We start from the raw sequence: 24,437 nt of genomic DNA on the forward strand, positions 1-24,437 counted from the left end.
AAATTTTGATTTAAGTGCTTACTACAATTTGAATAACACAAAGCATTTGGCTTATTTTTAATGCCCACAACAGTGAAAATATGCAAAAAACTAAATCCTTAATTTTATCATTGTCATCGACTATCTATAGTTTCCTGAAAGTGAGGAAACACTTTTTTACGAGTTTCCAGTAAAAGAGAAAAAATACTTGATCAAAAATTGCATTTAATGGAAAACAAAACAGATTAAATTTCTCAGTTTTCTAGTATTTCAGGCAAAGTGACACAGTTATCCATGTGCTGTGCTGGCAAAGCCTAACCTCTCAGGCATATACTAAATTTGACTAGATTACAGGCAGCCCATACACCGTTATCAGACCCTCCAGCAAATGCATTATTTTGTCCCTGCTCCCTGGTCTCTAATCTACCCAAAGCTTTTCATAGAGATATTATTACATTCATGGCTTAGGCCTTGACAACTGCACCCATAAATCAATTTTAAATCTTGCATTAATCATCTTTCTGTAATCAGTGGCTATTCAGCACAAATTTACATCTCATTTCTGTTGGCCAAACAGGCACATTAGAGCTTCGAAGTTATTCAAGCTTAAATGATTATATTCCCCTAATAAACACTGAAGCCCTCTCAGTCCAGCCGCCGTGAGCTGCATTAATGACATGCCATGGCAGCAGGGGCCATCCGAAGTCAGCCTTGTGCAATGCTACAAGCAGCAGCCCCCACGCCAAACTGATTTTTTTTGCATTTCCAATACACTCAGATAGAAGAAATGAGACGGCTGCTCAGCCTGCGCAGACCCTCTTATGGGAACTGACATGCACAGCAGGCACATACACCATGCAATTTATTGCACCTCCTCCTAACGGCTTCATTTGCCACCTCTTGAATACAGGAGGTTACCAGTAAGAAAACCTGAAATCCAGATTTTCTGATTCCCTACATGCCGAGCACCTTACAACTGTCACCAGAAACAAAGCAAGCTGTTGAAGCTGAACCCTGTAGAAAATCCACTTTTCCCGTTTGTCAGACAGCTGTAACTTTGCTCGCAGCACCACCAAATTGGGTCTTAGCCTGCTTTTCTTTGATCACCTCAGAATTAGGCATTACATTTTTAATATCTGACTACAGTTTTTTTCCTGGTTTTTGGGTTGTTCTCACTGCTTTGTGTGACAAAGACTATCACTTACACAGGATTACAGTAAGCAGCTATAACGTGATCAGTTCAGGGTGGATTTTGCATGTTCTTGCCTGCAATCCCTATAGTGAAGCAATCTATCCTGATTGAACAAAGAATAATTATTTAATTAAAGATCCTCGGCAGGCCTACATTATTAAACCAGCATAAAAAGCCTCACATTGATTGTATATTCACTTTCAGTTAAGGTCTGAATCGGTATGCTAAGATCTAAAAATGAATGAATGGAATGAGTTTATTATGACTGTTAAGTACTTACCCACTATAGGTAATAAATTATACATGTGGATGCTTGTTATGCTTATTCTACAACATAATGCAACTTTTAGTTACTTTTTTATTCTATGGGATTTAATTCCCACCCTGTCAGGTTTATGTTACTATTTAAATATGGCACCAGAATTATAAGGATGTAAATCTGTCGGACAGAAATGCAACCTGGACCTCGATGCTTCTTTAAATCTGGAACTGAAGAAACACAGATGTGCTCATTTGTTTATGATGAATGTCCTATATCCTAACCATCTCAGAAGATACATTTCTGGAAAGGTTCCATACTTCATAGGCTATTTTTCCTCATCTGCAACCTCCTGCTACTTCACGGTCTCTTCCAGCATCTGACAGCCACTGAAGAACCAACTGAATATCAACAAGCCATGGCTAGGAAAGCAGCCCAGGGCCAGTCATAAAACCACAAGCAAGGACCTCCCCTGGCCTCGCGTACAGAAGAGAGACTTGCACAGCAGAGCCATCACTGAATGCAAGCTTCTCTCAGTTTTGTGCGGCTTATGGACATAACACAGCCGAATTACATTCGAACAGCATTTTCCTTGTCTGTGGCCTGAATTTCTGGTTTTTAAAAAAAAAAAAAAAAAAAAGGTTTTAAATGATCTTCAGGAGTTTCCAGGAAGAAAGGCATTACTCGGCACAGACACTACAGATGACTATTTATCCATCCCTATTCTTCTAGGCCTTACACTTACTCTTACAAAATGGACTGACTGACCACTTCACACAAACATGAAATCACAAACCCAGTTTTATCATTATTTAGCAGTTAAACCATGAAATCAATCCCCTTTCAATCTTTGTCTCTTCAGCTTCAGACTCTTTCAGCATGGATGTGTGTTTCACAAAAAGTGTTGAAGTTTGAAAGGAAAAGAATAAATGCACTTTGCAAAATAAAAGTACAGTTCTCAGAGGAAGAACTAATTAGCGTAGGAAACAGCACTTCTACAGGTTATGTGGTTAATTGACATCATTCTTCTTACCAAAACACATACCCACTGGAAGTTAAGACAGTCGAAGAAATGGCACTCTGATGTTGAAAAGTTGCCCCCATAGTAGATAATACATAAAGCTTTCTAATAATGTGTGCTCTCATCCATAAATTATTGTGTGCAAAGAAACTTAAAACAGTAAGCAGTGAAGGAAATTTCATATTAAGTAAAGGAATAAGCCATTTAGGGGAAAGACACAAAAACCTGTTGTTGCATCTCCATAGCTTCCCCTAGCCTTCCGTGCGAGTCACATAGGACCAGATCTAAAGAACTCTACCACTCATACACACAAAAAGGGAATTTTCATATTTGTGTGGACTGACGCAGTCAGAGACAGGCAATCCAAGCACACAGGTGATTTCAGTGCAGTCTCCTCCACTCAAACATGCAGAGTCCTGGGATGCAGCAAGGTATTTGGCTTCACAGACGTGAAGTCTTTACTTGCACAAAAGCTGACACTGAGCCAGGACTGAATCCTACCTTTCCTAGGGCTTTAGAAGGCTGCAAGGTTTTATCTTCCCAAGTAACAGGAACCTGTCTTCCCCACAGAAAAAATGTACATCCTGCATTCACGTAGCAGCACATCCATTTCCCATGGACTCCCCTTACCAAATATCCAAGCACCCAGGTCAACTGATGGCAGAGGCTTCAGCACAGCTCTAGCACAGTTTCAAGTCATAGATACATCTGGTGCTGTACCCCAAACTCCTCCCTGCCCCAGCATCCAGCTGAGCAGCCACTAAAGTTGCACCTTCACTTCTACCTGTCTTCCATCACAAGGATGATTTTCTTCTCTTCGTGATCCATTTGCCTCACACAGCAAACAAAAATGTAATGGAACACTTTACTAAGACTGCCTCCAGAAAGCCACTTTCATTTCAAATGGCAACACTTCAGCTAGGACAAACTGTAAAGATCCAAGAAAGGAGAGTCCATAGCTACTTGAGATCAAAAACCTACTTGACAGCACAAAAAATCTGTTTTAAAAAAAAAAAATAATTGAGAGAAGGCTGGGATGTGGCTAACTGGCTTGTGGCCTCTATTTGCCTGAAATGAGGTGCAGGCAGGAGAGGGATTTCTAGTACATACTTGTAAAGTTAGCAAGAAGAGGTATAGCAAGATCCATTGACTGAGAACTGAAGTTTGACCAATTCAGGCTAGAAAGATTAGTTTGTCTTACAACAAGGACAGCTTGCTGTTGGCACAAGCTACAAAGGGATATGGTGGGCTCATCGTACAAGGAAGAATCTCCTCTCCAGAAGATGCACTGTAGGTCTAATCAAGGTTCCAGACCTGCTGCAAGGACCCCTGAACAAGTTTCTACGCTGTACGTACCACAGGAGCACAGGAGATTCAAGTACATAATGTTAACAACCCCACTGGCCTTAAATCCTATGAGGCTACAACACCATTACCTTCAGCTCACACATTCACAAATCTGTTCTTATTTTTAAATAACGAGAACTAGCAAATACTATAATATTGTGCTTTTTTTCAATTGATTATTTTACTCCACCAGCAAGGAAACTATAACTCAGTAAGAAACAGCATGTCTAGAATGTCAATGATTTGCAATTAGCATATTTGAACAGTGGGGTGTTGCCTAACTTTCTTAATATCATTTTGATTACTTATGTATTTACTGTAATATGGGAGAAAAATAGTTCAGTTCTCAGATTTAAAGCTGTGCAGAGCAGAGAAGAAAGGAAATTTGCCAAGTAATAGCTTTGGTCACAGCATTGTGTGTGAAAAAATTTGTTTTCACTCTATTTTCTCTCTTTCCTGCTTTATTTTTGAACAGACAAAACAAAAGTTAGAAAAAAGGAAGGGAAAGTCTGGTTTTTTAAAGGCGATAATCAAGACTGCTAAGTTAAGCTCATTCCCAGTTTAAGAAAACACAGGACACCTATGGCTCTAGGATGCATTTTGGGTCTCAGTTGCTTGCTTTATCCTTGATGAGTGGCGACACTACGTGGTCTTCCAACAGGGACAAATGCACCAGGGAATTTATCTGGGAAAAGCCCCTCTCATACGAAAAAGCTCAACACAGATTCTGGCTTCTGCCAAAGACCCTCTGCAACACCTGGAGAGATGCGCAGGGACTTCTGCACATCCAGCTTCAGCGAGCTCAGCCTCTGCAAACAGCAGCGCTGGGGGAAAACACCCCAAGTTAGCCCTGGCAGAGCTAACCCGGCAAGCAGAAGAAGTGCTCTGCTCAAAAGGGGCAGGGAAGAGAGGAGTCCAGAAGGTTTACCTGGGCTAGTGGCATCAAACAAAATAGCTTTGCAAACACCCAGCAAGGGTTGCTCAAGATTCCCTGCTTTCTCTCCAACACCTTCACAGCAAAAGCCTTTTACAAACATTATGGAGGCAGCATCATAACCAAATCCCCTGGGGGTTAAAGACATTTGCCAGTTCAATACACTTCTACAGCTCTGAGAAGCAGGCTCTGCCAGGCTTAGTTACTGCAACTCCAAAGGACACAGTAGCTCCTGCCCATCTGTACAGCCTGTCCACATCAAGACCACCCCTCTGAGTTAAATATACCAGACTCTGAATGAGGAGCATTTTGAAATTGAATATACAGGGCTTGGGAAGCTGAGCTTACAGCCTGCGTAATCGGCACAGATATTCAATTATCAATAAAATTAATACGTAGGACAACAACCAAATCCCCTGACGGGTTTTGATTATCTCAGTCTGGATATTTATCAGAATTACTCTGACACACGGAGTCATTGGGCTCTGGCCGACGGGCACAAGTCACTTCTTAGCCCACTGCAGTTTCCTTTGCACTGGAAGCATCACGACATCCAACATCAGGAGAAGACAGTAAGTACGACACAAAAAAGGAGATGGATATCTGAAACTGTGCAAAAAGGTTTGATTTGGTCTGAAATCCGTTTCCAAGTCAACTATTCATTTTGTTCTTGTTCAGCAGCTGTACTCTGCCTCGCTGTAATTCTGCAGCACTCCTTTTGCAGGGAGGCACCAACCTGCTTGCAGTCACCTTCCCCATCACCTAACACCACACATCAATGACAAACTCATTTATTTTCTGATTATCTGACAAGACATCTATACTGATTGACACAACCAGCAATTCTTTTCTAAAACTTCATCATTTTTAGGTTGATTTTCCCAGCACTAGAACTGAAATCATCAGGGCTTTGCCTAAATATTGTATTCATCAATACCCATATTTTTAAGGGATGTAAAATAAACTCCAGAATTAGCAGCGACACAAAAAGCAGATATGCTGCTATTGAAGTTAACTACACAGGAACATTCGGTTATTCAATCTGGCATCAAAATAAAGCAAACAGTAAACCAGAAGGAGATTGTGTAATGAAGTGACTTTATCTCACAGGATTATACTTGTGGTTACGACTTTAATTGTGTAGTCTAGAAGGATTTGTGACAAACTGAATAATCTTGCATTATTGTAATGATTTGTAATCACAACGCTGGCTACGATTTACGGGCTTACTATACATTTGCATTGCAATCAACTAAGACAGTCAGTGCATGCCCTACAATTTGTAGCAGTGCTTAAAATTACGTCTTGCAAGGAGCTACAACAGCTGCCCAGTCAAAGAGTTTGGAGGTTTGAAACCAAGCTAAAGCTCTCAAGTGTGAATATTCCCAATTTTGGAAGAAAATAAAGCTAAAATAAAACAAAACTTAACATCCTCAAGCATTCTGAACAGAAGACGAAATGCCACCTTGTTACTATCCTTTACTGTTGGCTGAACCAGGAGCAGGCAATGCTGAGCAGACATCATACAGAGCACAAGTTATTTTGATCGCCCTCAACTTTGACTGACAAAACTTCATGAACGACGCCCTGGCTCCAGCAGGAAACCAGGAGAATCACATCATCAGTGCTGTAACTGGAGTTTGCAGGCAAAATATGAAAGACACGCCACCCATCTCCCCCCTACCCCCCCAAAACAAAAATTTAGGTCCCAATGAAAAAGGCTGCCAGCACAGGCAGAACGTAGTAGCTTTTCTAAACGGCGGAAGGAAAAAATAGCAAATCTAAGTCATCCTTTTCAGAAACAGACAATTTTCCCCACCTCACTTGGTACCTGCTACGTGCAGCTGGGTCTTGGGGATAGCATCCTAGCAGGACCGCTCCCTACGAGCGGCACATCTGCATCACAGAGGAACTGAAACACCTAAAAAAAATCAATTAATTCTGGAAGATCACTTTAAGTAAAATATTTAAGTTACAAATCATCACCTCCTCTCCCACCCTGTCCTCATTCACCAGTTCTTGGTTTAGCTCATAGCCAAAGGCAAGGCAGGGGAGGGGATGACTTGAACAAGAATAACACCAAGCCTGCAGCTCTTTTTTGCAAGCAGAACAGAACTGCAAATGGATTAACCGTGTACACCAACATCTCAAATCACATTAAGAAATACTCCGCGCTATCTTCTCCTGCCAACTGCATCTTCTGCACAGCATTATGGACTGTCAATATTACGGGAAGAATCATTGCTGTTATAGGAAGACCTTTGAAGACGAGGGCCAGGTCACTTGCCCCACAATATTTTTGCTGGGGTCAAATGAGAATTTTTGCAGCATAAAGGCTCAGTCCTTCCTCCCCTTCAGAGCCAAAAGTTCCCATCTTTGATACTGAAAGAAAGCTTCCCAAGGAGGGGTAACTATCCACAGAAAGCACACATCTTTACAAGCTTCTGGTTTATCTTATTTCAGCACAGTAACAGATCTACAGGACATTATTTTCTGTGTTTCAATATACAGGTAGTTCATATAAACGAAAATCAGTAAGATGCAGTCTTGACGTGAAAACATGCTTTAGGAATGGATAACTTTTCTAACAATTTAAACACGTTTGCTTAAAATAGAATAATTTGGGTTTTTTCTACTGTTCATTTTGTTAAATCAAGAATTTAATATAATCAAAGTAGTGGCCTGGCACTTGCTGGTGTAATGAACACAAAAGATACATAAGCAAGAATACACAAATTAAATACTTATTAGAGCATTCTGGCAAGAACGAGGTATCTAATAATACTTCCCTTCTTGGAAAGTAGCAAAAGGAGGCAAATCAAGGGCTGTGCTGGGGATGTTTCAGCCTGGTCTGACAGATGCAGTTTTTAGAAAGCAACTTCTGCTCCTCACCATCACCACCACCCCTCTGCTGGGAACTGCCCCAGAGGTGCCCAGCTCAGCAGGCAATTCCTTGTCCTCCTTCATCAACATACTGATGCACAGACCCCACTCTTCTTGGCAGTGACTTGCTTCCTACCCACCCCCAGGACCTGATCCTGCCCCCCTGCAACTATCTGGCAACTCATCCATGGATTATTCCTTACTAAGATCATACAGGGGTAGGTAAGGATCAAACTAACACGCAAGCGTCATTAACTCCTAAGTCTAAGCCACTACTACATCACTGAAGTGTTTTCAGTAAACCATCTTGAATTAGAAATAAGGAACAGTAATTTCCCATTACACATGGAAAAAAATAATTGCTTTCTCCCCTAAATGCTCACAACTCCCTGCAGGATGGCAGGGTCTTTTCTTTTTTTTTTTTTCCTTTTTTTTTTTTTTTTTCATTTGAGGATTTTTGGGTGGGGTCCCCCCCAAACTCTCTGACCAGGCAGAGGAAGCAGCAGCCATTGTTCAGCCCACGGGGTACAGACAATCAATCACAGCAGCTTGGCAGCGTACAATGTCACAGTGGTAACGCAGGGATGACTGATAGCCAGGTGTCACCCATGTTCCCTTCAACAGCGCTTTATCATTCGTGTTGGGAAGAGCCTGAAAGCTGGTGAGAGCAGCTACCACTTTTCTGTGGAGAAGACTTAACACACAACCCCCAAAAGGATGTATTTGCATCCACGTGTACTCCTGGTACTTGATCTCTGATCTGTTTTGCCACAGTATTTTCAATATTAAAACCGACAAACCTCGTGATTACTGACTGCTTTAGTCAAACACACCAAATCATATAGCTCAGCATGCTTTTTGTCCCCAAATGAAGACATCTTAAGATAAACTAAGACTATAAAACCAAAATATTTTGAGGTAAAAAGAGCTTCCAACTAAAATACTGGCATTTTCTTTCACTAGCCAAAAACACAGTCCTACCCTCCCCTTTCGTATGTGCACATAGCCTTCAGCAACTGTAAAACACCCCGTTTTTTTGTGATCAGGACAAGGAAACAGAGAATGTGATGCTGCCATTTTCCATCTCTGAAAATCCTGAACCATTCCTATTAATAACTTGAAAAATGGATGAAAGTTTGTTCTAACAGCCCTTGATGTTCAGCTGCTGAACTATTTCTTGAATAGCCACGTATCAGAACTTTGCAGTAAAACAGCAATTAAAAAGCTCTCCTTAGTGGTTTTAAAGTAGGTGATGAGTCTTCAAAAAAGGCCTCAATTCTTATTGTCTTCATTCACTGTGCAATACATAAGGCAACCATTGGTCATGAAGACAAAATAACAGCTTCCATTTTAACACTATGTTCAGGAGTTTTGCATTTAAAATATCCTCCCTCTAGACAAACCTACCATGTGTTTCCTTTTCTTAAGTTAGCATTCATTTTATTTCATGGTTTTTGAGCTGGCTTTCCTGAATGAGTAACATGAAAAGAAAACCAATTTATAAGAACGCTAAATAAATCAAACAGGACTGCAGTCTTGAATTTAGTTACCCAAATAAGCCATTAACCTGAATAAAAGTATATGCTGTCAAATGGGGCAAAAGCAAGGCCAACGCATTTTAAGTCTTATAAAAGCATTATGCAATTAAGTGATAAGTAATCCACTGATACATATATTTAGCATATGAAGTCGTAAGTAACATTCTACAAAAATTCATCAACATAAGCTATAAAATCCCAATGCATGTTTTATAAACTCTGGACTGTTGCATATGCATTCTGTAATGGTAATACTTTATTCTGCAAAGTTTCAGTTTCTCCATGACAGCACGACACTTATACATTTTAATTGTACGGCTACTAACTGTTGGATACCAATACTTCTGAAATTGGCACACAAGTAACAGAAAACAATGGTTTTAGAAGATAAAGCTCTTCAAAGCTCTTTTATCCCCAAACATAATTCCTAGACACTAGAGAAAAAAAAGACTTTTTAGCGTGAAAGGAGATTATTGTTTGCCCAATGAGCCTGCGTGGAGGAACCTAATGCTGACAACTGTATTTACAAAACAATATAAGGAAGGATCAGCCTTCATTTCTTCTGTGGTGGATTTTCAAGACCAGGATAGTAATATATTATTCCAGTAATACAGCTCTAGCTGAGATAAAGATTTGCTTTATTCTTAATCTCACCAGTATTAATTTATTTTACAGTACCTTAGAGTACTCTAGGCATTTTAGATCTTCTTTAATAAGACCTATGCCTCACCAGATGCTGCTCCCGAATAAAGGCTTGATTCATGTCAACAGCGTACAAACCAAAGGGCAGCTAGCTGGGAGTCCAGGACAAGTTCAAGACTATTCGCAAATGGAGTTAAAAGATTTAACTTCAGATTGGGAAAGAAGATCCGAGAAAGGACACGAATAAAATGGTGAAGCTATTCAGTGAGAACTGCTGTCTAGCATGAGGTGCTCTGGTTTAAAAGCAGCTACATACCATCACTAATCTGTTGCAGCCATCACAGGAGTAGATCTTAAACACAGGGTAACAGTAATGTGGTTTTTAAGCAGGGCAAGATTAAAAAAAAAAAAAAAAAAAAAAAAAAAAAAAAAAAAAGACATCTCAGAAACAAAAACAGATCACTCTAGACAGAGTCAGGACAAGTTTTCAGACAGCAGGGCTTCAGATGTAGGGGTGGAAAAGACCAAAACAGATCACCTGGCTTGTTCGTTCAGAAGAAATGAACTCTGTTTGTCCAGAGAAACAGAGATGATGGTTTGACATGCTGTCAGAGACCTCCTGTGAAAAACCCACATCTGCCCCAAAGATGCACCAGTAGAGATTATTTTCCACCAAATTTAATCCCAATCAGTTTAGCTGAAACAAATGCTGTTTTTCTTATCATACCCATTGCCAACCTGGGCAAGAGGTTATTCCTTTTTTCCCTGCATCCCTCAAGGTGGTTGTAGGCCAGTCCAATACTCTACCCTACACCCAGCTCCCATCAGCCTTTCCACACAAGATGCATCTCTCCACTGAAGAGCTGATCTCTTTAGATTTTGGTTGATATATTCAAACTCTGTGAAACAAATGCAGCTCTACAAGCAGTGGTGAGGCCACCAACTCACCAGGGAAATCCACAGATTTGAACAGTAACGAGCTGACCAAATTCTACTCCCGTTAACTCCAGCATCTTCATTCTCACTCTGGAGCTCTCAGAGTTTGAAACATGAACTCAGCACTGCTTTAAAACACAGTTTAGTTCAATTATCACAAGGGTCCTGCACAACTGCATTATTAACTTGTGGTATCTTTTCAGATCCAAAGCTCAAGCTCTTTTCTTATAATGATGCTATGCAATACAAGCATGCATGAATCACTCTGGCACACTAAAACAGGCAGCATAACCAAAAGAAAACATGTCATCGTGGCCCCATGGGATATGAGCAAAAACAACCATGTAAGCACATGAAGAACCAGGGGGAGGGTCACAGAAGACAGAAGTTTACATATATACAGATACTGCATTTTACCTGAAGGAATCTTAATGGTAAACAAACCCCCCATATATTTGAATTCTATTGAACTCAACATCATTCCACAAATTATTCATGTAAGATTCCTTTATTCTGTATATACCAGAAAATTTCACGTAATTTCATTTGGGTTTCTCAGTTCACTTCAAATACTTAGATGTGCAGTATGTTTCCTACCAACCTGTGCATGCACAAAAGCATGTAAATGTAAACAAATCAGCCAAATTGCAGGTTTTTAAGATGTCATTAATACATATATTTTTTCACCTACCCAGGTATTACTTATTTCCATCATGCTCCCTGCTGCAGTATGAATTGCATTCTTGCCATGTTAGCATAGCCCTGATTCCTCTTCTACACCGGTCACAGCCGAGCAGCAGCATTTGCAGGAAAAAACCACAGGCTGCCAAAAGTACTGCCCTGAAAATGCCAATTATAATCATAGCTACATGACACAGCTCAATGGTGCCAAGAATCCTCATTCTCCTTTTACTACCTCCTATCCCTCCCTCTTTATTTTATTTCTGTCCCTGAGGGCAAACACTGCCTCCAATCCAGGATTCCTGTATAAAATCTCTATCTGAACTAGGATCGACAGAGAGCAACATGAATCTATTCACGAACCATGCTGAGTAATCTAAATCGCTGTTATTTTTAACTTCAAAGAGGCACCCTAGGGTATGTGTCCTCAAAAGAATGAGCCAAAAATGCCGCATGCAAGAAAAAAAAAAAAAATTAAAAAAAATCAAACCCACCAATGTCCTACATAAGTGAGAAGCAACTTGCAGAGTCTATCTGGTTGAATTTACCCCCCAACTTTCAGTATTTGGCCTTATTAACCACCAAAAGCCAGGGCAATCGCTTTCCCTCTTACTGTTCATGTGCAACAAGTCATCTAGCTCTCTCATTTTCTGCAATGAATAAAGAATTCTGAACATCTCCACAGGACAAGATTTGTTAGTACATGTTTATTTTCCTGTCTGAGCCTAAAAAAAATGCCAGCACACGGAGCTGTGCAATGAGACACAGCACAGAGCCCATACCCCAAGGACCACAGAGGCTTTCCTGTTCTGTGCTACAGGAAGGTCAGGGAAATCAATGGGAGGTGGAGGAGATGGGAGAGGACCCGTTTACACAAAAACAAAGCAGGTGCGTGGCACTCTGATTTGGACAGAAAAAGAGTATTTCTTAGCTGTAAAGAAATAAGTTTTAAAATAAACCCTGAAAGAAGGGAGGGCCTGAAACAAATAAATCAGTGTTATTATAGCCACTGAAACAAAAATCAGACATAATCGCGGAATAAATCAAGCCAGCTAAAAGAAAGCATTTATTTTAATCATCAACTTTTGCAATTATCTGGATATTGTCAGAAGTGGCTGTGTTTTCACTTGGCCGGACCAAATAAGACTGAATATCACAGCTTTAGAAGGGCTCTTTGGAGCTTCTCCCCCTGCTATGGCTTTGCAGGGAGTCAAAATGCATCATGCTGAGTCTCCTGCCAAATCAAGGGAGGAGAAGAAGCAAAACAGCCTACAAACATTGCTGACCCAGCTGTTTCTCTTGCAGTATTTACCATTGTTAGAATCATAGAATGGTTTGGGTTGGAATGGACCTCAAAGATCATCTAGTTCCACCCCCCCTGCTGCAGGCAGGGACACCCTCCACTAGACCACGTTGCCCAAAGCCTCATCCAACCTGGCCTTGAACACTTCCAGGGATGGGGCCTCCACAACCTCTCTGGGCAACCTGTTCCAGTGCCTCACCACCCTCACAGTAAAGAATCTCTTTCTAACATCTAATCTAAATCAACCCTCCTGCAGCTTAAGTTCCTACTTCTGTTTCCATATGATAAAAATGTATGTTTAGCACAGGCAAGTGCACGCAGTTGTTGCAGTTTCTGTAGGTCAGAGCTAGTTGGTGTCACAAGTAAACTTCTGATGTGGCCAGTTTGGGTAATCCTAAACAGCACCCCAGGAAGAAGTCCGGAGGTAAGAAAGACTGCAGGCTTTGCAGACCTGCTGTACAAGCATAGGCTTTGATAAAAAACCTGACTGGTTTTGTTGATATGCTTGGAAGGCTTCCTACTACACAAGAGGGACCAGACTTTTCTGATACAGCCTCTGGCAATTCCAATAACCTCCTTCAGGTTACAGTAAGCTTACATGAGCTGCAAAGCAAAGTCCAAATTGTCCCTTTGGCATGTAATAACAGGATCAATTCCTGACTTGGCCTGCGAAAGGGGCAGCATTTCCATGCTGACCACGCTCCACTGGCAGGGAGAGTCCCTTTTCTGAGCACCATGGCCATGCAGACCTCACAAGGACCTTGCTCACGCTCTAACAGATATAACTGCAGGTTTAAGAGCCGACTGCAGCACTGCTGCAAGCTGCTGAACCCGCATGGCCAGGGAAGGCCTCCTGGGGCAGCCAGGAGGCCACACTACCGGGATTCATTAATGCTTCAGAGCAAAGCAGCAGAAAGAAGAAAACACCTTCTCCTGCACCACAGCAGGTTCTTCATACCAGGAGACATTGTTTCAACCCCTGCTTGGCCACAGCATATTTCAGTCGCATTATTTATTTCCACTGGTCCCTCAATACTCCATATGATGGAAGAGGGCGATTTTTCTTACCTTCTGCGTGCACGGTGGAAATGAAGGCCAGTCAGGCTGCAAAGATACTGGACACAAATGAAACCTGTACCAATCACCTAGCTAGACAAAGCTCTGCAGAGGCAACCCTTGGCTAAAGTGCTCCTCTACCTTCCCCTACAACACATTACTCACTAGAGGAGCTGGTACATGCTGTTTAGCAGTGGACCAAGGTCTGATCTTATGGAGACTAAAGTAGCTGCGGTGCTTTATTTGGAATTACAGCCATGAAACAGGTCTACCTCCAAACCTAATCTGTCTCCAGACTGTAGGGTCAATCTCCTTCCCATACACCACTGCTTTCATTTCCCAAGTCAGATCACATTTTCCCATTGTGTTCAGCAACATGAGGTGAGCAACAGGCTAAATGAGGGCAGCGGGACCTCCCTGGAGCATGGAATGTCTTAAAGCTTTAACAGACAAAAACTACCATGGCACACAGCTATAACAAAAATTTAGACTATGGCACCTACAAAGAATCTGCCAAAAGCAAGCTCATTTGGCTTGACTGGACCTCTTACCCCCATTGTTTTGGTGGGGGTTGGTTTTGTTTTTAAAATAAATATGGAAATCTGTTTTCAAAACCTACCGGCCTGAGCCTTTGTGACACACAGATAACTTCTCCCAGGCGCTCCTATACAACTACAAAGACTAAACACTTGCTTTCTTTAACAGCAGCTGTGCTCCTGGTGCAACCTCCTATTTCTAGCAGATTTCTAGGAAAAATACTGTTTCCTTAAGATTCATAACAAATAAAAAAAAAAATCAAGTGGAGAAGCAGCAACACTGGCAGAGTTGAAGGCTGCTTCAAAAGCTAACGTATCCTCAGTGGGAACTATTATCACCACTGAAATTGCTACCAAGTACTTGAAAAAGTGACTAGACTTTACAAGATACTGTTAATAGCAATAATGAAATACCATACATCAAAAAGCTTAATTCAGCACATGGTCTGTATCTACACACTCTAGTGTTGCAAAGTGTGACACATTATGACATTTCTGCTCCTGTCCTTGATGGGGGACTATGCAGAACAGATACAGGGACCTTCCAAAATTTCCCCTAAGAGGATATCCTGAGAGTACAAATTTGTATGAGAGTATCTCAAAAAAACCAGCTTGCATATCTCTGATCTCTATTAAAGCTCCCACCTTTTCCAAATTCAAATCCTAAAGTGAGAGTTACTTAAAATATTTATACAAGGTAGATCTTTTTTTTAAAAAAATAAAAGTAAACAGAGTATGACTGCAGCATAGCTGATTGCAGAGCAGATAAGGGGGTTAGAGAAGAAAGTCTGGAAAGACTTTTTTCGGTACTTGTAAAATACTGTGAATATATTAGGCCAAGAAAGAGACAACCAGACTATCCTCATGAATTTTCATGATGTCCCATGAAAACAAAGAAGACTGAGAGAAGATTTCTGGAAAATCAAAAAACAACTGCCTGGTTCAATTTTATTTGTGGAAGTTAATTTAAGGAAAAAATCCTCCCTTTTCAGTCAGTAACCATTAATTTGGCATTCATGAGTGCACTTTCAGGTGCTGTTTGGAAACTGAACTTGTAAATATACAATGGTTTCTCTAAATAATGAAAAAAACCCCACCACAACTGAGGTTTATGCATAGGATATTTAGCTTTTCATTTACTCATCTACACTTACAGACTCAGGAATCTTCTGAACTCTTCAGGCCTAGTTATTTCTCCACTGATATTCCCATAAGGACATTGGCATATACAGTAACTGTGCTTTACACCATAGGAAAAATACCTAGAGGTGTTGAAAAAAGAAAAGTCTTCCATAAAGAATTGGACACCAGGATCTTTATAGTGTGCCATGGCACCAACGCATTGCTTTGCCAGCACAGCTGGCACTGGTTATTCCGATGCCCACACACGCAAGGAAAGCAAGTTTAGTTCTTGGCTTTAAATCAATAGAGAAAAAAATACTTTTGTAGACTCTGACAGCAACAGGATTAGATCTTGAACTGAGCTGAGGATAAACTCAGCTCCCCGTGTAGCTTTCACATCCCTGCTATAACCCATGCATGCAAGCACGCAGCTCATCTGTGTAAGGCTGCCATTTCCACAACCTTTCATCTACACAGAATATATAGAAAGCCAGACTTTAATTCAGCGTGTAATAAGTATGTGCAGGGTTGGCTGCATTTTATATAAACATTACCACCATTTTTATGACAATCAAACTAGAGTCCAAGGCAATTCTGCAGCCCATTTCAGCTGGTGACTAACACTCTGGAATAACACGTTCCTGAGAGCTGCTCTGTTGGAGGGCTCGGTCGTGCAGCGTTTCTGTCTTGGGATGTTTCCTGACCTCACACAGTGCTCAGGGCTCCCAAGAAGAGGAATACTCAGCATCATGCAGAAGCCAGCCTTTCAAGATGGTACCAAAGCTCCGTAACAGTATGGCATTGAGGATGCCCCAGCCAAACCAAAGACCAAAAGTCACAGCAATGACTGCTCGCACAATGCAGCCAGGCCAAGCAGACATCCTGGAGGGCATTAATGCATCTAAGCTCCAGCACTTATTTCAGGTATCAAATTAGGAGGCCTGGTTCATTCAGTTCTCGGTATAGTTAATGGTAAGGGACAGAGGGTCTTCAAGGTCGTTAAAACTCAGCTCCTGTTCCAGTGTCATCAGCTCCCAGAATTTTATCATAAGCGTGAAAAGTATTTCTGAACAGCCCTGTTCATTTAAAGTTAACAGTAATGTCCCAGGCCCTGAGTTTCAGAAGAAAACTTCCAGAAAATTGTATTGTACATTTACCCCAAAGGCTCAAGAAAAGAGGCAACTGGCGGATGAAGTGGCCAGGCCACTCTCCATCATATTTGAGAAGTCCTGGCAGTCCGGCAAAGTTCCCACTGACTGGAAGAGGGGGAACATAACCCCCATTTTTAAGAAGGGTAAAAAGGAAGACCCAGGGAACTACAGGCTGGTCAGTCTCACCTCCGTGTCTGACAAGATTATGGAGCAGACCCTCCTGGAGACTATGCTCAGGCACATGGAAGATAAGGAGGTGATCGGTGACAGCCAACATGGCTTCACTAAGGGCAAATCGTGCCTGACAAACTTGGTGGCCTTCTATGATGGGGTTACAGAATTGGTGGATAAGGGAAGGGCAGCTGACATCATCTACCTGGACTTGTGCAAGGCATTTGACACTGTCCCGCATGACATCCTTGTCTCTAAATTGGAGAGACATGGATTTGATGGATGGACCACTCAGTGGATAAGGAACTGGCTGGATGGTTGCACTCAAAGAGTTGTGGTCAATGGCTCAATGTCCAAGTGGAGAACGGTGACGAGTGGCGTCCCTCAGGGGTCGGTACTGGGACCGGCGCTGTTTAACATCTTTGTCGGCAACGCGGACAGTGGGATCGAGTGCACCCTCAGCAAGTTTGCTGACGACACCAAGCTGTGTGGTGTGGTCGACACGCTGGAGGGAAGGGATGCCATCCAGAGGGACCTTGACAGGCTGGAGAGGTGGGCCCATGTGAACCGCATGAAGTTCAACAAGGCCAAGTGCAAGGTCCTGCATGTGGGTTGGTGCAATCCCAAGCACGACTATAGGCTGGGCAAGGAATGGATTGAAAGCAGCCCCGAGGAGAAGGACTTGTGGGTACTGATTGATGAGAAGCTCAACAGGAGTTGGCAGTGTGCGCTTGCAGCCCAGAAAGCCAGCTGTGTCCTGGGCTGCATCAAAAGAGGCGTGACCAGCAGGTTGAGGGAGGTGGTTCTCCCCCTCTACTCCGCTCTTGTGAGACCCCACCTGGAGTACTACGTCCAGCTCTGGGGGCCCCAGTACAGGAGAGACGTGGAGCTGTTGGAGAGAGTCCAGAGGAGGGCCACGAAGCTCATCAGAGGGCTGGAGCACCTCTCCTACGAGGACAGGCTGAGAGAGTTGGGATTGTTCAGCCTGGAGAAAAGAAGGCTCTGGGGAGATCTAATTGCAGCTTACCAGTACCTGAAGGGGCCTACAGGAAAGATGGTGAGGGACTGTTTATCAGGGAGTGTAGTGACAGGACAAGGGGTAATGGGTTTAAGCTGAAGGAGGGTCGATTTAGATTAGATGTTAGAAAGAAATTCTTTACTGTTAGAGTGGTGAGGCACTGGAACAGGTTGCCCAGAGAGGTTGTAGATGCCCCATCCCTGGAAGTGTTTAAGACCAGGTTGGATGGGGCTTTGGGAGACCTGGTCTAGTGGAGGGTGTCCCTGCCTGCAGCAGGGGGGTTGGAACTAGATGATCTTTAAGGTTCCTTCCAACCCAAACCATTCTATGATTCTATGAATTTACAATTAAAAAAAAAAAAAATAACCTCGTGGATTTTTTTTGGTGAGAGGAGCACCACAGGGGCTGACTCATGATTTTTTTTTTAATACTTGTGGCTGGCTTTACTGCATAAATAAATCAATCCCCTAGCCACACAGCTCCATTTTTCCAGTGACAGCTTGTTGTTTTATTTATTTTTTTCCCCTCCATTGCCGACAAATCACTCCAGGGAGTTTTAAAACCCAGTAGTCTACTTTCCGAATGGAAACGGTTAGTATCATTTGTGAGAGAGAAAGCAAACAACAACAGAGACTTACCCCATTTTTTGGGTAGGCTATCCATCCCAGATCCCCCATTACTGTGCGCGAGTCCAGTAAATTCACTGAAAATAGGAGAAAAAACTGTTAAGGAAGATGGATGGATTACGAACTTCAGTAAATATTTCAAGGTTTATGTGGCTATGGTAAACAGGCTGTTTATAATTAACAAAGGAAGTTGGATTTTTGTAAAGCAGAATAACAATGCAATAACTCCTCTAACAATGAGGTCATACACTGAAAACAATTCTATATATGCATTACTTTATTCCTTTGAGATCTGCCACAAACCAAATTGCAAATGCATTAAATTTCTCTAAGATCCAGATCCTTCGTGTTCTGAGGAGCTGGTCTTTTGGGGGGAATAAATACATAATGCACACTGTGTGTTTATGTGTATATGTAAGACATATAGTATATAGGTGTACACATACAAACATCTATGTGTGCTTATACACACAATTCTTTTAAGGTGGCATGTTTTCAGCATAATCAGGCCTTTAAGACAAAAATGAAACAAGAAACAACATGCAGAGTTTGCTATTATGAATTTTTAAAATATTTTATGTGCAAGTATTACAGTATTACTGTTAGCAGGAATCTGTTCTTTTCTCCCTCTCCCACATCTTTCCCCAAGTCTTTGAAAACTTCATTGTAAGACATCCAAGGGTTCTTTTTTCTCCCCAACTCAAAACTTCAGAGTAGCTTTGTTAAGTCACATAAGCAATCAATAATTTACATTAAACAGCAAAAAACTATTCCCAAGCTTATAACATTTTTTCCCCTCGTATTACCTGAAATACTGAGTAAAAAGTATGAAGTAATTAAATCTACACACATTTAACTCAGCTAAGGAAAATTATAGCAGCTTCTGGTGCTGAGCTTTCACCTCCTGTACTCAGGGCTTTAAATCTCCAAGTTAAAAGCTTGTCCCTGAATCAACAGCTGCCATCCAAACATCTAAACCTAGAAGGAACTTTATTGTACCTTAAAAGCACACGATTTCCTCCCCTTTGGATTACCACTCTTGCTTCTCACAGTATATTTGTCTGATCTGAAAGCTTAATACCTCGCTTTTTGTACTCATGTTGCTCCTGAAAAGGAAGCGATTTCCCCGGGTCTTCAATTCCTGATCTCCACCCTACATGTTCTTTAAAAATCCCACTGGAAGTTTTCACGATTGGACTTTCAAGACTTTCCAGCCCATGATAATCTAGCCCAAGAACAAGCTTGAAACACGTGGAGGCAGCTTTGTGCTCACTCCTTTAGTACCAACCATGTAGGTACTTCAAGATTGCTAGAGAAGAGAAACAAACAGGTTGCATACACAAGTATAAAGGATGCAAATATCATAACCTTCACCCCCTAGGACTCACATCAGGCTGATTTGCTGTCTCTGCACAGCCAAATATACCAGTGCAAACATCTATGAGACATACAGACCCTTCCTTACACCAGCCCAGGTCACCCCACTGCAGGACACAGCAGAAGAAAATTTAAAATACTGTCAACTGAGTACTTCAGTTATCAAGACTACACTATTTACAGAGGCACAGTAAGAAAACCTATAAGCACGCTATACTAAAAGGCATGCTCCTTTAAAATCTTAAGGAATAATTAAAAAAACAAATTAAGATTAATTAACAGATCTAGTTTGGAAAAAAACAAAGTTGTCTGAGTCAGTCTGGTTTTTATCATTGCACTGCACTGAAGGTTGGTAACTGTAGTCCCTTGTACACAAAACCAGCCCAAAACACAAAAAACCAACACTGAGGCAGAAAAAAAACCAGCAAACCAGTTCTCAGGTCTGGCACCAATCACTTATCTTTAAAAGATTCGTCTATCCAGATATTTTCACAATGTATGCAAGTATTAATGCAGCACATTATCATAAGGCATATAGATGTTCTGTCTGGTCTAGTATATTTTTGTTGTGTTGAGCAAAAACATTTGGTAGCTCACAGGTTTCTCACCCAGATTGCTTTCTCCTGCCAAAACAGAAAACAGTCAGGAGCTGGCACAATGCTACCAAACTACAGGACATTTGGTGGAAACAATACTCAGAGACTACACTGAACTACATCCACAGTAAGTAAACATACAATTAGGGGGCTTTCCACCCTACAGCCTAAGCAATATAAAAGTATTGCTATCATCCACCATTAGATACATCACCCGGTGATGATCAGCCTTTCTCCTCCTGAAGTCTGCAGGTAAAATGCTCATTAAGGTCTCCTGCTCCAGCTGAAGTCAAGCACCAGTACCCACATGCTCCTGAACCACTCTGTATTTTCTTTTTAATGGGATAAAAAGGGTGACCTTAAAATATACTGCAAAATAGGACACACATAAATAACATGTCCCATATTATAACTGTATAGTACTTTAAAAAGCAAGAGAAGGGAGCGCAGTTGTCAAAATGGTAGGTTTACCCAAATTCCTTCTATTACAATCACTGTAATTAAACTGTGCAGAACAGTATATTCCTGTCTTAAGTTGCAATGGATGCAAAACAAGTATTGATCTACATTGTACAACTTAATTAAAACTTGTCCTGGAGATGCTACTAATGAATGTAATTAGATAGTGTGTTTGATGCCACAAACTTCTTCATGACACGCTAATTAAGGAAAAAAAAGCAGAAAAAGTGCTTTTATTCAAACATCAGATCATAAAGAGAACATGATACAACTAAATATTGTATTATCTTTCTATCAATGACAATTTTTAAATTGCTGTTATTAACTTCAATTTCAAAATAATTTTCTGCATATGAAAAGATAATACAACCCATTCAACTCTAACTCAAGTCAGTGGGAATTTTCCTACCGGTGAGTCAGCCAGCAGAGCTGAATACTAAATCTCCAGTTTGAAAAGACTCAATCCCTCCCTTTTTTTAGTAGAATTCTGCATAGAGCAAAATAAATAGGAGAGGACAGCATACATCTTTTGACAGGTGCCGCACAGTAACCCAAAATTCACGTGCCAGGAAGACAAAAAGCGACAAGTGACTTTAAGCTCCCCCTGTGCTGCCCTGGAGACCAGAGGGGCTTCCAGCACAGCTCAGAGAGCTCTGAGGGGCTGCTAAGGCACAGCAACTCTCCAGCTGCCCCATGAGCTTCTGCCCAGCACTGCTTTCACAGTATATCTATATAGAAGACTGCACTACATCAATCTGCTCCAAGGAATATATTTAGCCAGTAGTTATTCTAAATTGCCTGCAAGGACCGACATGGTTTGCTTTGAGAATCCCCAAAATTCAGGTATAAACACAAATTACCACTGCTCCACCTAGATACAAGGTGTCTGCACCTTCCCCATCAGTACCCTATCCAGTCATTTCCAGTACATAAGTCCTTTACTTGCATCATTGCCAGGTCCCAACCTCACCCCGAGTCTGCCTTGAACCAAGCCAGAGCCCCAGCATCCCCTCTCCAAGGAGGTGGCTCCTCCAATGGCCCAGCTGCAGGGGCTCCCCATGCACGGTGAGTGTGCTACCAACACTTCTGAGATGCTCTCTCGGGCAGCCTTCCCATCCCGCACTGTCAGAGAGGCCACCAGTACAAGGTCCCACTACACAAGTCCAACCAGGCTCGGCACCACCTTCCAGCCTGGTAGGAACATTATTTTTGCTGAAATGGCTTTCATAGAAAACTGCAGGTTGGCCAGGATGGGGAAGAAACAGTGGGCAAACAGCAGGTAAAGTAGGTACCTGCAACACAGAAGAAACCATTTTAGCAGAGACTCTATAGAAGGGCTGCTGTCATCCCAAACACATGCTTCCATAACTCACCACATGGCTACTTGGGAAGAGATGAAGCTTTTTTGCACCGGAATATAAGACCCTGAAACTATCTTTGGTTCAACCTACAGCAATACAGAGAAAGACACCAGAGGTCTTCTCCAGAGCAGCAGAATCCTCCCCATCCAACCTGTGATGGCTACCAGCGTGCATTTGGCCTAATAACCCACTAACCCAAACAGGTCAGTGAAGGAGGCAATTCAGGAGAACTGCCAACTATGTGCTTAAGGCTTTCACACTTCAAGAGGTCTAGTGCCAGCTACTGTATTGCTTGGAACTCCTGGACTAGCCACAGTGCTGTAGATACTCCACAGGCATAACCCAGAGCTGTACTCAGAACCACTTGGGATGCAGGAGAGCTTACCCCACTGAAGAAATTTCTCCAGAAATCACTAGCAGGTTGGCCCATAATCTTAAAAGTCTCCAAAATAACAGAACTCATTTATTCCCACTTCCTTTCTCCTCAGCACCAGCTAGCTATGTCTCAATGAACAAGCAAGAAACCTCAGAGCCCACAAGCACACACTTAGCACCTGTATCTTTGCCAGCAAACTTGGAAGAGGAGCATACACACATTCAAAAATGTTTTCTGCTCATCTCCACCATCAGTGCATCCATCCCACAAGCTCTAATTATTTCTAATGCTCAGTCAAGGGGAACACAAAACCGCACAGATCTATATCATCATTAACTTCCATGCCTTTAGGGTAGGGTAAATGATGATTAAGTCTAAAGTCATACCACAGCTTTTTTTTTTTTTTTTTCTTTTTTTAATACAGAATAATAGCCTGGGGAATTTGCATACACTCCTGTTCTCAGACAGGCTGGTTACTATGGGTGAGCAATCAAGTTAGAATAAAACCAGAAGTGATCTAAACCTTTGCCCTGAACTCTAGCTGGTGAATTAACAGTGTTTTTTCACTCAGGAATCTCTGACAGAGAGACTGGATATGGCTTTTTACTCAAATGTCCCTGTCACATTCATACAGCCGGCATTTAGCAGCTTCACCATGACTACACATGGATTGTAGCTGGAAGGAAGCACAAGAAATGCCAGGGCTGATGGCATTCAACATTGACCTAAACCACCATTGCTGCCCACACAGCAGAGCACCCATCCGACACAGCCACCTAACACAGTGCCATGTGGCAGCGTAAGCCTGCCCAGGCAAAAGCAGGACAGGTCCGACACAATGGTACAATGCCTGAAGTAGAAGCCACCGATCCATAGATATTTTTTTTTTTTCGGTCACACCAACCAAAGCGAGGTAGCTCTTCTGCCTCTGGTCTGGGGCAGGATCAGGTGGAACAACTTCATTTTCTTCATTCCAATCTCGAATGGGAAAAAAACAAGCTGAAAAAACAAAATTCCCCCACCAACAGGGTAGAAGACTGAGCAGGCTAAAATTTCTGATCCTACCAGCCACACATCCTCCTGCCATTTCAGTATCTAAGGATCTTCCAGAAAAACCTTCATTGCTCACAGCAGGGCAAAGTCTCTGCAGGCATATGAAAGACTGAACACTTCTGGGTTGTCATGGTCTTTGAGTCAATTTCCAATAAATCCTTACACACCAGAGTAGTCCTGCTCTTCAGTAGCACCATTTGCAAGCTAAGGCTTACCACAGGGCATGCTCTACCAAAGTTTATCCTGACAAATCACTCTAGAACAGGCAAAATGGTCAGGACAGCAAAAGATGATGGAGTTTATGCCATGAAGCTGTAAAGTCGTACGAAATTTTTTTTTTATTATTTCACTGAAATACACCTAAAGCAGCAGAAAAATAACACCCTTTTTGATCAAGTCAATACCCTATAACTACAGTTTCCATCACAAAACAAACAGGAGTAAAGAAACCTTCCTTAAGGTCTGCGGAAATATTTCAAAACATCACGATTTCTAAAGTAGCACATTTTAAATATTTGAATCAAAATGTTTTGTTTTGAACAACTGAAGCAAAACTCTGCTTTAATACATTTGTTACAAATTGAACAGGAATCTGAACATTGTTTTGGGTAGCCTGAATCTGAACTCAGTATGAAAAAAGGTGTGAATCAAGTGCTCCTACATCGTCCTCAAGGCTCCTCCTGCAGCTCCTGGCCCCCTTTGCACAGAACTCCGCAGGACGTAGCCACCCATGAAAGGTCAGATCTACATCAACGTAGCCCCAGCTCTGACCCAACACTCCCAGCTGCATGTAGGAGCAACTGCATTTAAAATATTTGTG

At 41.9% G+C, this 24,437-nt stretch overlaps 1 protein-coding gene across 20 annotated transcripts in view; it reads right to left on the reverse strand.

Moving 5' to 3' along the window:
* EPHA5 (EPH receptor A5) overlaps positions 1 to 24,437 on the reverse strand; it is a 226,705-nt gene that overhangs the window by 192,517 nt on the left and 9,751 nt on the right. For 19 of the 20 annotated variants that reach the window (XM_075751394.1, XM_075751393.1, XM_075751404.1 and 16 more), the window contains exon 2: positions 18,408 to 18,472. In XM_075751394.1, the coding sequence (XP_075607509.1) occupies positions 18,408 to 18,472 (65 nt within the window). Of the gene's footprint in view, positions 1 to 15,461; positions 15,570 to 18,407; positions 18,473 to 24,437 lie in introns of all 20 variants that reach the window. The other variant, XM_075751395.1, reaches the window with a different exon arrangement.

The sequence above is a fragment of the Balearica regulorum genome, chromosome 4, assembly GCF_011004875.1.
Source record: "Balearica regulorum gibbericeps isolate bBalReg1 chromosome 4, bBalReg1.pri, whole genome shotgun sequence".
In the NCBI taxonomy this organism is placed as follows: Eukaryota; Metazoa; Chordata; class Aves; order Gruiformes; family Gruidae; genus Balearica; species Balearica regulorum.